Source organism: Brienomyrus brachyistius, chromosome 5 (genome assembly GCF_023856365.1).
Source record: "Brienomyrus brachyistius isolate T26 chromosome 5, BBRACH_0.4, whole genome shotgun sequence".
Taxonomy (NCBI): Eukaryota; Metazoa; Chordata; class Actinopteri; order Osteoglossiformes; family Mormyridae; genus Brienomyrus; species Brienomyrus brachyistius.
In genome coordinates this window covers 4,714,477-4,729,856 of record NC_064537.1, presented here as the reverse complement: position 1 = coordinate 4,729,856, position 15,380 = coordinate 4,714,477, and the positions used below count along the sequence as shown (strand labels likewise).

General features: G+C 49.7%; 1 protein-coding gene across 3 annotated transcripts in view; it reads left to right on the top strand.

The window, feature by feature from the left end:
• pemt (phosphatidylethanolamine N-methyltransferase) overlaps nt 1-14,031 on the top strand; it is a 46,285-nt gene extending 32,254 nt beyond the window's left edge. For 2 of the 3 annotated variants that reach the window (XM_049015260.1, XM_049015258.1), the window contains 3 exons: nt 777-888; nt 11,372-11,446; nt 13,518-14,031. In XM_049015260.1, the coding sequence (XP_048871217.1) occupies nt 777-888; nt 11,372-11,446; nt 13,518-13,572 (242 nt within the window). In that variant the 3' untranslated portion in view covers nt 13,573-14,031. The remainder of the gene's footprint in view (nt 1-776; nt 889-11,371; nt 11,447-13,517) is intronic. The other variant, XM_049015259.1, reaches the window with a different exon arrangement.
• The last annotated feature ends 1,349 nt before the right edge of the window (nt 14,032-15,380 follow it).

Here is a 15,380-nt window from a genome sequence, read left to right as displayed (position 1 = left end):
TGTCGTGTTTAGTTTGGATATATGGAAATGTTTTTCCACTTTGATGACGGAGCCCTGGTTATATAACGGCAGAGATTACCCCTCTGTCCTCCTGCTTTCCCCGCTGCGCTCAATTGACAATCCCCCATCTTCCCCAGGTGTGATACCTGCATTGTTCTCATGGAAAATGGGCCAGTGGGGATGAATTTGAAATGACTGGGTTTGTCTAGGCTGAGGGAAGCTGCTTGACAATGACAGGCACCGTGAGAGTTGAATAAAAAGTTGTTATTGGAGCAGGTGGTGCAGATTTGCTTTGGTTTCATTTGACGCTATAGTTACGGGGGGAAATCCCGCCCCTGGCCCGCATTCGAGGGTCCTGCCATTGGCTTTCACAGATGTCACTCAGGCTGAATGCCGGCTAATCAGGGCCTAGCTGAAGGCAGATATCTGTTTTAATGTGTATTGCAGATTCTCAGATTCTGAAGAATCAGTCAGTTGCATGACTTTGCATTATCATATCCTGAGCACTGAATATGGCAAAGAGCCAGAATAGAGGCCATTGAAAAGACATAAAATCTGAAATATTCTGTATCTTTGATGAATGTGCGTCTGCTCGTGGGTGGAGGCACCGTGCGTGAGTGTCTGTGTTCGGCACACTGACCCCGGCACACTTACCCCGGCTTCTCGAAAGGACGTTGACGAACGTAGCCAGTCCTCGTCTCCCAGGTGCTGAGGCCTCTGTTACAGAGCCACTGCCACACCTGCCTGCTCTTCCCTGACGTTTCCTTACCTTCCAGGCGACCACTTCGGCATCCTGATGGAGCACAGGATCACGGGCTTCCCCTTCAACGTGATGGACAACCCTATGTACTGGGGCAGCACTGCCAACTACCTGGGTCTGGCGCTGATGTGAGTATGGGCAGAGATCCGCTTCGCGTGAGGAGGGCCCCATGCGTCTTTGCGTGTTTGAACGCGTGCAGAGTTTTTAATCCTGGTGGGTGGGGTGGAGATCGAGGAGTCCATCGGCGAAAATACACAACACGCAATAATGAACGTTGCTGTTTTCGGCCAATCGTGTGTGGACCTTGACGGTCACATGACCCGAGAGGGCAGGAGATCAACTTTTTAACCAGTTATCCTTCAGTGTCATCATTTGCTGGAGTGCTGGCCAAACAAACAAATAATACAAATGCATTAACTTTTTTCTGACAAAAGACAAATATTTACATGCTTCTTCAGAGACTTTGAGGAAAACGGTACAAGCAATCAAAACAAAATACATTTTGTAATAAAATAACGAGTGTTTTATGGTAGATTATTTAGTTATAGTTTGTATTGGGGCTTTTTTCTGCCGGATGTCTTCTGAGGAAGCAGGTGTTTGTTTTGTATCTGGGTCTGTTTGTAGGATCTGAATTTTCTTTGATTTTTTTTTCCCGTCTGGTGCTTAAGTGAGAAAAGCTGAACAGTCTGTATTTCCACCGAAGAGCCGCGTGACTCACTGCAAAGCGGTCCGGATCGGGCTGAAAATACGGCTAATGACAGCCCCTCTCAAGAGTCTCCAGTTACTTTTCGCCAGGGGGGGGCAACTTTGCGCTCGGTGCCCCATCTCCATGGCGATGGTGACTGAGCAGCAGCTGACTGCCATGTGCCGTTGCTAAGCAAAACGGACGGCCATTACCGCGGAGTTTGAGCCCCTCCTCAGAGGCCTCCTCATCCATCACCAGCATTCTTAGTCTTTTAGCCCTGGATCAGAACCAGATCGTCCATCTGCCCCCTCTGCCTGCTCCGTAATGCCCCCTGGCAAGGGTCTGCTGACCCTACTAAAAGGAACATAAGGTGATGGGAGGAGCACATGGTTCTGGGGGTTTGGGTCCCGTGTTGCTCTTTCTAAACTATGCATGTGCCCAATCCGGACCCCTGGGCCTGTTTCACACGTGTAACATCCTAGCGTACTGATAGACTTATTGAGCTTATAGTGCACATAGGTCTGATGTGATGTACCTCGAGGCAACACTGTTGTGGAAGGCGCTATATAAAAATGAATTGAATTAAATTAAATTATAGATCATAGTCATTCATTGTTATCACCCACTGCAAGGTTGCAGTTAGCCTGGAACCCATGAAGATGACGTAGCAGGCCAGCAGAGAGGGCGAGTCACCAGACTGTCATCCCTGTCCTCTCGGGCTTCTCCCTGAAGATAAGGAGCTCTGCGCAGGTTATTTGTTTGAGGCGTAATCTTGTTGCGTGAAGGTCGACCAGGCGTGTTCTGTTTCTGCGACCTCTGGCAGCGGCTGACTGAATCGCCGTGTCAGGAACCGGCGGGAGGACCAGCTCCGTGGTTCCCAGCCTACCGGCATATTCACATTTATTTGAGCGGCCCTGCAAGATGTCCAGCTGTGGGAGGTCATACAGCCGTGATGGAGCCCCGCTTTGGTCTGCTGCAGCCGATGGACCACAGATGAGCGCGAGGTGGTCTCTCTGTATTTCATCTTTCACTTTCTCGGTACCCCAGGTCTGGTGACAGAATCAGCATAATTAGCTCATTAGCTTAATTCTGACCATTACCTCGCAGACCTTCACAGCTTCAGTGGACCCAGAAATCTCAGTGGATTGTGGGAGTTTGTTGTGTATATATATAGTTTTCCATTTTTTCTGAATGAGCCCGTTTTCAGCGCTCTGGCTTGCGAGCGACATCGCTCACTCCGGCCCCGCCCACAGCGTCACATGACCGGCCGTCTGCAGGCTCCCTCCACTTTAACGAGACGGATGTCACGCCTCATCGGCTTTCAGGCCATGGCTGCATTACGACCCTAATTCTTGGTTATAACTATTACTCGTTTATCCAGAAGCTGTGTAGGAATCAAGCCAATTTTGGGGGATGAATCTTTTCAGTTTTAGTCTTGATCTGGGGGCTTCATCAAGGCTAAAGGCTGAATGCCTAGTCTGAGCCCCTAATTCCCCTGGACTCCCATCACAGGAAGTGGGATCCAGGTACATGGAACATTGTGGAACGTCTTCTTCTCCTGCAGTCCCTCGAACTTCTGCCTTCTGCTAACTGACACCTTTCTCCTTGTACCATCATGGGAGTTAATCATTCAAATAACAGGTAAATGTAACTCCACACCCCAGCCCCCCACCTTCATGTATTTAGTATCAATGCTTAGTTGCTGGTCCATATTTCTGCAGCAGCATCTAAGTCAGGTCATCTTGGACATTTGTCTCTGTATAGTTGCCTATAAAATGCTCCCCCCCCCCCCCCCCCCCCCCCCGTTTTTCCCTGCTCTCATATTTTGATGGCATGTGTGACATCACAGCCTAATTGCTGTTTGGTTTCCATGGAAACTGCATTTATGAATTAAAAAGACCTGCAGTCGCTACAGCCGTGAGTCTGAAAAACAAACAGCCGGCGCAGCGGGGATCGAGGACGGCCTGATCGGATCTGGCCCTGCAGAAAGCGGCTCGCTAATCAGCCCCTGTGGTGCTTTGCAGATTAATTAACAGGTGGAAGGAGTTTATAGTCGAAAAGTTTCGAGTGCAGCTGTGGTGAAATATGGTGCCGCAAAGCAAAGCAGAAGCTCATTGGTTTGTTTCTGAATTATAAAAGGGGACAAACAGCCGGATCCTTGGATGTCAAAGAGCCTCCTGAGATGCTGAGCTGTCGTTCTCTCTATGTCTATGTTCTTGAGCTGACACCTTCAGCTGGAGCTTCGTTCCCCTTCCAGCAGTACATTTACAGTAATATGTGTTCATCAGTGATGTACATGTTCTGTTCACTGAAGCCGACTGAAGACCTTCCCGGATTTCAGTTAAATTTTATATAGCGTCTCGCCACAGTCAGCTGTTACATTGGGTGTGGGGAACCTGATCCATGGAGAGCCGGTGCGGGTTTTTGGCAAGAAGCCCCAGTCAGCCAATAATAAAGCAGCAATTCTCAACTCCAGTCCTTGGAATCCACTGTTATTGGCTGATTGAGAGGCCATCCCAAAAACCCACACCGGCTCTCCATGGATCAGGTCCCCCACCCCTGCATTACATCATGTGTAGTAAGTGGTGTGAAAAGTAGGGAGAAAAAAAACTAATGGAGGTCCAAGGTCAACATGCTGCCCAACCCCCCCCTCGAGACTTGCTGATATTATGGAATACAGGGAAAGTCAGTCAGCAAGATGCGAGTGGATAGTCGGGCTGGTGTCACAGCAGCAGCAGAGCAGAGGTGGCCGGTGCACAGTGTCGTTCCTGTATCGGCTGTCAGCATGACATCGAAATTCGTATCACAACCTACGGGTGATGTTTTCAGTTTGCGGGCGTCAGGCTGAGGCAGACGCAGGACAGACGTCAGACTCGGCCGCCCCATCCTCCGCTTATCACCCTGACGCCTAGATTCCCCCCCTGCATGAATCCTATCCCAGCATGCTGTCATCTCGGAGCTGCTTCTTACCCAACGGTCAGCATTTTAAGTTCCTCCTCAAATTGACATCATAATAGTCCAATAGTGATATTTCACTGACCCTCGTGGAAAATGGGCTTTTCTCCTACCCCACATTGCTCTCCATGATACAGATAGATGAGGGTAAGTTTGGGGGTGGGGGGAGGGTCACAGTGCAGGGCCAGCCAGCATGCAGCAGCCCTGGAGCTGGAGGGTAAGGGCCTCGCTCAGGGGCCCCATGGTAGTAATAATGTGCCAGGATTTGATCCCGCAACCTTCTGATCCCAGGCATTGTGTTTTGACCTGCTGAGCCATACGCCAGTCCCCGTAAGCTGTGACCCCCGCAACGGTGCAAGATGAGGGAACATTGCTGAAGGTTCCTGAGCACCTCAGACCATGTAAACGGCCGATTACCGCAAATGTCTTCTCGCTCACTGTCGGACGATCCTTTCTAAGACTCTTGAACCAGCTGTTTTATTTTCTCTTTCTTTCTTCCCCCTCTCCATCCCTCCCGCCCCCTGAAAACCGCCGCGACGCGCATTTGCGCTCCGCCTTGGCTGCATGGTCCATTTCCCCTCCGCGCGGCATTCTGGCCGCTGGACTCCACAAACGGGCCGCGTGACATTAACCAAGTTTCCTCCCGTCTGCAGAAAGGGCATCTGTCGGCCGTTTGAAGGAGCGAATATGTTGCAGCACTAACTACAGCGACCCCCAGATTTACTGTCTCTTGCATCAGCGTTTCTATACATTAATTTCTCCTTGTGGCCCCCCGTCAGTGAGATTGACCCACTTACCGTGGGGTGAAGGCTTCCATTTGCTTTACAGTACATGGCCCCCTACCAGTGTGTTTTTATTAGCTGTCGTAACACTCTCAGCACACCCCTTCCTGCTGCGTAATCGTTACTGGGGGGGGCATGTGGAGATGCGGGCAGGAAGCGATGGTCTAAGCTGTGGATGGCATGAGAACCCTGCTTATTTGGTGGGGGGGGGGGTGTAGCTGGTCACTCCCAGCGGGACCCTGATCCCACCATCCCGTTAGGGCTGACGAGGGTCAGCAGTCGCTTAGCAGCTGCTGACGACACAGCGCACTGATGTCAGCGACCCCGAGGCGCATGGCTGGGCGGGGGGGGGTGACGCCTGAACTGCTGGGCCTGAAAATCAGCCTTTGCGTCCTTCAGATTGTTCCCAAGGCCCTGATTGGACGCAGGCAATGGGTGTGGCTTAGTGCTGTGGTCTGTACAAACACACGGCCTTGAATGTCTGTGTGAGATAGGGAAGGGTGAGTGCTCACCCTACGGTCACCCTACACGCGTTCACTCTCGCTTTGCTGGGGGAGGGGGTGTAACGGTGATGACTCCTCTGGAATTGTTCAGTTCATTCGGGGTAGCCATCTTTCTTTCTTTCTCCTATTTCTGTATTATTCTGACCTCAACACACCCATGTAAATTGCCTTGAGGCAACACTGTTGTGAAAGGCGCTATATAAAAATGAATTGAATTAAATTGAATTGAACTGAACTGAATTTGTACAGCACAAAACAAAGTCACTCGTGCGTCAGAGTAGACAAATGGTTAGGAAGTATAAATGAATATATGAAATAAATATAAAATTTAAAAAATGGCTAAAAGACAAAATATGCAGGGTGCAGTGTGTGAAGTATCACCCTGTCCAGAACAGTGTGCTGAGCGTCTATGGCCTTATTATATGTCTGACTACAGAGCTGCAGGAGCTGCCCTTGGCCCTCATGTCATGGCTTGGGGGGGGGGGGCCCTGTCAGGTCACATAACCACATTTCGTCTGTCAGTGAACCTCTGCTGAGACGTGGCTTGACATTTCTAAGTTCCTGATTCCAAAAGGGTTTTAAGGGTAGCATTCCTCATTGTTTCAAGTGCTGGAACAGTCACGTTCATGAATTATTGATTAACTGCTTAAGATGGAATACTTAATATCTGCTTAATTTGTGCACTTGAGGGAAAGTGCAATTTAATTGTCATTAGTGTGGAATTGGGGGGGGTTTGTTCTACATAGAAATAAACTGCTGAGTACAAAAGTAGGAGGAGCCTTAGCACGTACGGACTGTGCCAGTAGTTCAGTGACAGTGCGTACAGGCTGTGCAAGCAGCGCAGTGACAGCACTTACGCCGTGTACAGACTGTGCCAGTAGCGCAATGACGGTGCGTACAGACTGCACGCAGCATAGTGACAACGCATACGCTGTGTACAGACTGTGCCAGTAGTGTGATGATGGTGCGTACAGACTGCAAGCAGCGCAGTGACAGCGCATACGCTGTGTACAGACAGTGCCAGTAGCGCGGTGACAGTGTGTACAGACTGCAAGCAGCGCAGTGACAGAGCATACGCTGTGTACAGACTGTGCCAGTAGTGTGATGACGGTGCATACAGACTGCAAGCAGCGCAGTGACAGCGCATACACTGTGTACAGACTGTGCCAGTACTGTGATGACGGTGCATACAGACTGCAAGCAGCGCAGTGACAGCGCATACACTGTGTACAGACTGTGCCAGTAGCGCTGTGACAGTGCGTACAGACTGCAAGCAGCGCAGTGACAGCGCATACGCTGTGTACAGACTGTGCCAGTAGTGTGATGACGGTGCATACAGACTGCAAGCAGCGCAGTGACAGCGCATATGCTGCGTACAGACTGTGCTAGTAGTGTGATGACGGTGCGTACAGACTGCAAGCAGCGCAGTGACAGCGCATACGCCGCTGCCGGTGTTCCACAGTGCACCCTGTGTCCAGTAGGGTGAACAGTTGTTAATGCACCGTGTTCTTGGAGCATTTGTTGCTTAACAGCCTGTTTGTCTACTTATGATTATCTTTGCCCTTCTTCCTCAGTTCCTGCATGCATGGACCTGTACACATCTCTGGTCTGCTACATAAATGCTGAGAATTTTTGCAGCGTGGTAAATTACCCTTCTGTATTACAGTGTCGTGCCTCTTGTACAGTTTTCAGAATGTAGACTACAGCTGTATCCCAACTTTGTTGCAGTCCACACACACACACTTGTAGGAAGTTTTGACTCCAGTTATGTGACTTAGACGCATAAGCTACAGCCAGTCCAAACACCATTCATTCATTCAAGTGGTGTCTGTCTTTCTGTGTGTTCAAAAAAAGGCAGTGTGTGGCTCAGTGGGTTAGGACCCTATGTACATGATGTACGGATGGTCGCTGGTTTAAATCCCAGGATGGCAGAGTGATGTCACCATTGGGCCCAGAGACTGCCTGACCCTGCTTTGGATAAAATAAATAAATAAATAAATACAGGATAAAATGGGTTGTCAAGGCTGGCTTTGAATGTTACTCCAAAGAGGATTTGTCTGTTCAGAGTAAGAGCCATGATTACAGGCAGCATCAGGCTAGGCTCAGCTAACAGCTGGGGGGATGACGTCACCATGGCGATGACCATTACCGGCTACCTTGTTTACGGATGCAGTGGCTTTTTGTGGCTCAGCTCGGCTGCCGTTTGCGCTGGACTGCTGTTGGGCTTTCTGTGATTGACTGTGGTGTGAGTAAACGGGCCTCGATCAATCCGTATCCCCCTCCGGAATGTGGTCTGATGGCTCTTTGGGGAAAGACGTGTGTCTTCAGTGCTTACAACGCTGTCGTTTTTGTGTTTATTTATTACAGTTATTTCTCAAGTAATTTTTTATATATGCCTCTAGGGTTGTGGGTTCCAATCCCGCTCTGTGGGCACTAAATTGCCAATGCCGTGTGATGGTGTGCGTGTGAGTTTTGAGCCTGTGATCGACTGCCCCCCGCCCCCGCCTTGTGCCCCGTGCCTCATAAACCTTCACGATTCCTTCTGAATCCTACTCGGGGATTTTTCACCACCGAAAGAGACTGGGCTTCTGGAATCATCTAAACAAGCAGCTTCATTTTGAATTTACTGAATAGTCCTGGGTGCGAGAATTACTGGGAGTGTGAAATAAGCTGGACAAAGTACAGGTACAGCACAGTCCACTGGTCAGCTAGACTGGTCATAGACCTCAGAAAATCAGGAAAACCCAAAAATAACAAATTTGCCAGCTCAGAGGGAAAAAAACTCTGGTTAGCAAAGTGCGGAGCAGCAACGCGTTGTTGATGATGATGATGATGATGATGACGAAGATGGTGATGATTATGACGATAATGATGATGACGATGACCGTAATGATGATGACGACAATGTTGATGATGATAATGATGATGACAACGACGATGATGATGATAATGACGACGATGATGACGACGATGATAATAATGACGATTACGAAGACGATGATGATGACGGCGATGACCATAATAATGATGATGACGATGATGATAATGATGTTGAAGACGACGACGATGATGATGATGATGTCAGTGACGACGATGATGCTGATGATGACTATGATGATGTTGATGATGTCAGTGACGACGATGATGCTGATGATGACGATGATGATGTTCTTGTTGGTCTCTCTTGCCGTCTGGTCCGATCGTCTCCAGCCTGAAATCCCAGACAGTGAAGCTTACAAACAGCTTATTTACACTCGCTATTTACAGCCTGGCCCCTCCCAGTCTAAGTCTGTTAAATGGACTAACAACTCCGGAATCATAACTCTGAAACTAAAGTCTGTTCTATCTATTTATCCAATCTCTTCATTCAGTTTCATGGCAAATTTGCGCAATGTTTCCCCAACAGTCACATGGTTAACTATCTTTTTCGTCTATGGTTTAATGCCAGTCTGTCATGCTTGCATGTTTAACCGTTTATTTATTACGTTTTATTTGCACTATGACCAACACGAATGATACTCCGTCTTGGTGTGTGACCCTATGCATCATGCATCAGACACTGACAGTAACAAACTCTTTGACTGTGACCCGTGAGGTCCTGGTGTTTCTTACATTATTCCTGAGTATGTCTGCGTGCTGACATTCAGACCCCTGTTTTTATACCTCTGATGGGCAGGTACTCGATCGATATGGTGTATTATTAGAGGAAGGAGGTCAGAGCGGGGAATGGGAATCGATCACTCGCATCTCCATGGCGATCAGTCGTCAGCCACTGTGCCGCCGGGCGGATGAGGTAACGAGGCTCGGCGGAGCCTGATTAGTGGCCAGGCTGATGGGCTTTAAATGTGAGCGTGGCATGTGCCTTCAGGAATCGGTGCTTATTCTGGGTGTTTGTCCCTTATTCAATGGGCCTGGGTCTCATTTCGAGGCGATAAATCCGTCTGTGTTGCCTGCTGCCTCGTCGGGGCCCTTTGGCCTGCGATGGGCCGTGATAAATGATATTGGAAAAACGTCACGTGTGGCTGGTTTCCGTTCGATGATATTGAATACAGCCATCTTTCTGCACTTTGCCGTTTGTCCTATGATGGCGCTATTCGCCTTTAATTATGCGGGGCTGTAATGCGGAGTGCAGTCGCTCCACTCCGTCTGTGGTCGCTGTGCTTGTGGTTTGCATGGTAGTGTTTGGCATAAGTGACGTCTGTGGTGGGTGTGGTCATGCGGGCAGATTATGATTGGTCCACACTGGCATGTGCAAACGTGACATTTACCTTAATTTATTTAGCAGGACAGACTGCACATTACAACCAGATACAGCTAGGCTGGGCATCTAATGAGGAAGCACTAGGACCACTGCAAGGTAGCGAGTGTCCGTTCGCGTTGGGGCCAGGGCTGTATGGTACCTAACATAGCACTGTGGGAATGCAGTGGACCCACCCCTTGGTGGAGGCTGACTCATTTGTTTGAACTTCATTTCACTTCTAGCTGCTTGTCCTGATCAGGGTCCCAGGGGGGCCCACCCTGTAGGTGGCCCGGAACCCACCCTGTAGGTGGCCTGTTTCCATGTCCTACTGTGATTAATACATAATATAAGAACCTAATAAGTTAAGTTCCCGGTGGCTCAGTGAGTAGCAGTTTGTGCCTCCAACCTCGTGGGTTGGCAGGGAGTGTGCAGTTCGCATGTTCTCCGTGCCTCTGCTCTGTGAGTGTGCAGTTCGCATGTTCTCCGTGCCTCTGCTCTGTGAGTGTGCAGTTCGCATGTTCTCCGTGCCTCTGCTCTGTGAGTGTGCAGTTCGCACGTACTCCCTGTGTCCTCCACTTTGCTGCTGCCATGCAAATGCACATAGTTGCGCTAATCTCTATCTCTAAGTCGCCCTGTGATAGACTGGCACCTTGAACAGCTTTTACCAGGGTCTCTGCTGCCTGGGATGGGTTCCGGGCCTCCTGCCACCTGGGATGGGTTCCGGGCCCCCTATCGCCTGGGATGGGTTCTGGGGCCCCCTGTCGCCTGGGATGGGTTTCGGGCATCATGCCGCCTGGGATGGGTTCTGAGCCCCCTGCCTTCTGGGATGGGTTTCAGGCACCGTGCCGCCTGGGATGGGTTCCAGGCCCCCTGGAACTTTGATCAAGACGAGCAGCTACAAGTGAAATGAATTTCAAACAAATGAATCAGCCTCCATAAATAATCAAGGTTGTGTCAGATGAGTATGTGAGAAATAAGTAAATAAACTTCCATTATCTGCTACCATAAGTCTGGGGATTTTTAATGAGCCATCATCCCATTTAGCACATATTCCCGTCGTATATAAAAAGATTTCTAATGATCAAAAATGAGTCAGAAGCAGTCAGTGCCCTTTAATTGCACATCCTCAGTACAAGAATCAGGTCAAGAGCAGTTATGAAACAGGAACGCGGAAGAAAGTTTCCTCGGTGGCCTTTCTGGGTGAATGTAAGGCCTGCTTTTTCCTTCCCTCAGTGGGATCTGGACCAGCCGTCTTATTCATCCACCGGAAAAGCTGCTCTTATGTGACACGTCTGACATACATGCAGCTTCTCTGTAATGCTGATTAATTTTAACCAGCTCCATCCAGTTACCTGTCTTCTGCTGGAAAAACGTGACCATGGCCATGTGACCCTTCTGTGACCATGTGACCCATCTGTGACCACGTGACCCTTCTTCCCCCTACAGCCATGCCAGTCCGGTAGGCCTGATCCTGACCGTGGTTGTGGGAGTCTGCTACAAGGTGGCACTCGTGTTCGAAGGGTAACTCTTTGTTTCTTGGCTCACCTCCTTCCCTCTCCCTTCCACCTTCGACTGTCAGTGCAGAGTGGACTGTGAGTCTGGGCGAATGTAGGAGTGCGTTTGATAGCTGCTCATCCTGACCCTTCACTTCCCGCTTGCCGTCTGTCGTATCGTTCATCGTTTCTGCTACCCCATTCAAAAAGTCACGTCAGGGCCCTCCCCTGTGCAGTGAGTGTTAGTTGCCCTTGATAGCCCCCTCACAGTTTGAGTGGTGAACAGTGCCGCTACACGCTCCTCGTTCTCCTCTATGACGCGCCTAAGATTGCCGTCGTTGCTGTGGTTCCACGGACCCACCGCTGCCCCCCCAAGAGCCGCTTTCAGATTTGCTTTGATGCCATGAGTATGTGCAGGTTTAGCCCTAAAACAGGCGTGTGGTTCTGCAGGTTAGGATGCAGAAGGTTGTCGGTTCGAAACCTATGGCAGGAAGAGTGAGTGAAGCCCTTCTTCCTGAAAACTACCCCTGGGGTCCCAGACAAAGGGTGACCTGGCACTCTGTTAGTAACCTCGGCCACACCTGTCATGCTTCACAACATTACCTTTTTTTCTCTTTTAATTAAATTAAAAAACTTCAGGTATAATTCTTTACCTATAGCGATGCAGTAGGTGACCCTGTACAATTTTAGTTTGACACATAGAGATGTGTATGTATACAAAGAGGTGTGTTTGCGGAGAGATTAATGGAAACGCCAAATGACAAAGGACTGAAAGCACAATGAAAGCCGCAGCTGCAGACGTGAGTCATATTCCTTTGAAAGCCGGTCACTGGTACGCGACAGACGTAAGAGAGGCCTCCCAGTCACAGTCACAATATAGTGGGTTTCAAGAAACTTTCAAGGATCCTGGCGGCTGCGAAGGGGTCCCATGCTGAGATCGCAGGGACCCCAGTCACAAAATCTGCCAATTGCTGCATCATAGCGACGACCTGGACGATCAGGACGACGTTGCAGATCTCTGAGCACAGGGCCGGGATGTACAGGAATGTGGGCATGGGGCAGATTCTCCGCTGCTTCATCTTCCAACGCACTGGAGGCTGTTCTGCTTGGAGAACGGACCAGTATCCCCACAGGCACAGATCAGAGCCATACTCCAGGATAGGCTGGCTCTTCTGAGGACAAGCACTGCCCTACTCTTCATCAGATCTGTAATATTAGTATGTCTCTGAGAAGTGGCACATGATATACTGTACATATACACAATCAGATACTTTAAGTGCAGTATCTACACACCTCTTGCAGGTACTCGTGCCAGGTCTTCTGCCACTATGGCAGACATGACCCGCAGTGACCCGGCGGTTTCCAGAGTAACCTGGCCCCGCGACGTGTCGATCCCCTTTCCCGCTGACCTACTTCGGTACGCACATTGTGCACGAAGAACTGAAGATGACTCAACCGTGAGGGGGGAGTTAGGGTTTATATTGGGCTCATTGCCCCCCCCAGGCCACGTCAGCCAGAGCACTGTGCCAAAGAGTAGTAAATAACACCCCCCCTCTGGCGCCCCCTAGGGAGACTGCAGGGAATAGCGTGCTTGTTCTCGTCGTCGTTTTCCTCCCTTTATAATTTAAATATACATTAACAGCTCCCCTCTTTCGCTTCCTTGATGGTGTTAACAGGAAGCTGAAGTGTGTAAGTGTGATATGATTGGGTCGCACGTCACGGGCTGAAACGTAAACACGGCTCGTGTATCGGTGATCGCCTAGTTAGGCCTGAGGATGCCGTAGTAATGTCTGCACACGATTTCGATAATCATGGGACCATGCGCCAGCTTTTCTGCTTGCTGCATGGATTTCCTCGGGTGAGAGATAACGTCGGAACGCAAACATGCCCACATTCGCCGGAGATAGAGATACTGCAGTGTTCCGGCCCGTGACCACTGGGCCGTGAGCCAGACAGCACCGCTGTCGGGCACACGATCGATGATGTCTGCGCCCCCCACCCTCCCACCTGTTTGGTCTCTGCCCGTGCCTGGTACGGGGTGGCACAGTGACAGCGGGGGCCACCAGGAGCTCATGGTTTATGGTTGCCTGTGTTTGCAGACCATTCACCGAGGCAATCTACCGGGAGAAAGCCTACCACTGCAAGAGCCAGTGATGGAGGTGGACATCCGAAAGAACCCCCCCTCGTACCGCGACCGGCTCGCCTGGCCCAGCCCCAATAGACGACTCCATCTGCCACGATCTTCAGCTGTTTATTTCCAGGAGCGCACAATCTCAAAGTGGGCGTGGCCTGACACGACGGCCATCCAATCATTTTTGGGACAGCTGGCAGGGAACCTATTGATGCAGAAGGTGTTTCAGCAGGGGGAGGGGTTGTAATTCCAGTGACAATGTACGCTCCCTCCATTCTGCCGCCGTTTACCATCTGAGGCCTGTTTCATGAATTCGTTCCTTCGAATGTAAAATGTTCCCAGATTGGTTAATGGCCGACCGTCTGCCGAGACCCCAAGCTCTGCTGTCGCCTGTCTCACACACATGGGGGTGTGAAAACCAAATAATTCCTATGTACTCATACAAATGGCAAATAAAGCATCATTTTTATTGCAGCTGAATACATGTATGTATGTATGTATGTATGTATTTGTACTGATTTCACTCACTGCTTTGCTGGTCCTTAAACAGCATCTAGTTGGCTGCTGGCGTCAGCTCTTTTGGGGGTGGGGGTACAATAATCAGTGAGCGCCCCCCTCCCCACCTGCGTAGCTCAGTAAACGGGACAACTTTCGGGTAGTAATGCAAGTCCTTCAGCCCCGCCTGCGAACCCTACTGGGCACGTGCAGTGAGCTTCCTGGCTGGCAGCCACTGTGCTCCGGTGCTTAGCTCGTCATTGTCATGCCGCTTAGATGTGCCCGACATACAGTATGATGACTAAATGGGTTCTCCCGTCTGAGGAGTATAAAGTGCCGGTCAAGGAGAGCCGTATGGAGAACCTCGTATCCCGATTCTTAAATTCCCTGTGCGGTTGATTTCGGATTTCAGCTAAAAATAGCCCACTGCCTTGTGGACACTGCTCCAAATCTCCCAGACTGCACTTTGGCTAGTCGGTTGAAAATCAGCGATTCTTTCATTTTCGTGGGTCTTGTTCCAACCCCTCCGTCTTCTACGCTCCTTGCTGCTGTCCTTCACTCCTTATGTGTTTTCTCATGTTTTCTGTTCCTCTTCATTCGCATCCCTCGTTCATTCTGTCAGCCCTCGCCGCCTGCCCCACACCTACTCAGCCCCAGGGCTGGAAATGAGGCCGCTCACTTACTCAGGCGAGCGATTTAGACAAAGGGTAAGTACAGAAACCTGAGTGCTGGCTGGCTGGCTGATAAGCTGCATGTCAGACAGCGACAAAGAAAGCCTGTTACACCCCAGGTATGTTAATTGCTACCTGTATAAAAAATCCTCTGGGATGGTGACGTATGCAGGGTCTTTTTGGCCAATCCCAGTGTCGGATGTCTCAGTTAGCCAATCAGCTTGAAGGACCCCATGAACCGATATTCAGCATTAAACTCTTAATTTTCCAGGGCAACAAATTAGTAGAGGCTTTAGTAAGCTAGATCAAAACGAAATGGGAGACACTAACTAGATTTATTGCATCGTTTATTTCCTGAAACCTCTTTTTTGTCTTTATGCTTGGAAATTACATTGTAATAATTTTGGTATAATTGGTATAATTTTGGTTTGAACATTGGGACTGAGGTCTCCATCCACTTAGGGGGAGACATGATTATTGGGGGGGGGGTTGTATTGAACAGTTTTGATTCTTTACGCCCATGTCTTTTACTGACCATACTTTTACTTTACCATGCCTGACACCTTCCCGCCGATCGGGGGAGGGTGAATCACTGGGAGAGCTGAAGCATAAAGATGGACCAACTACAGAAAGCAGCAGGTTGTTTCCTTTTAGCTGAAGGGAAA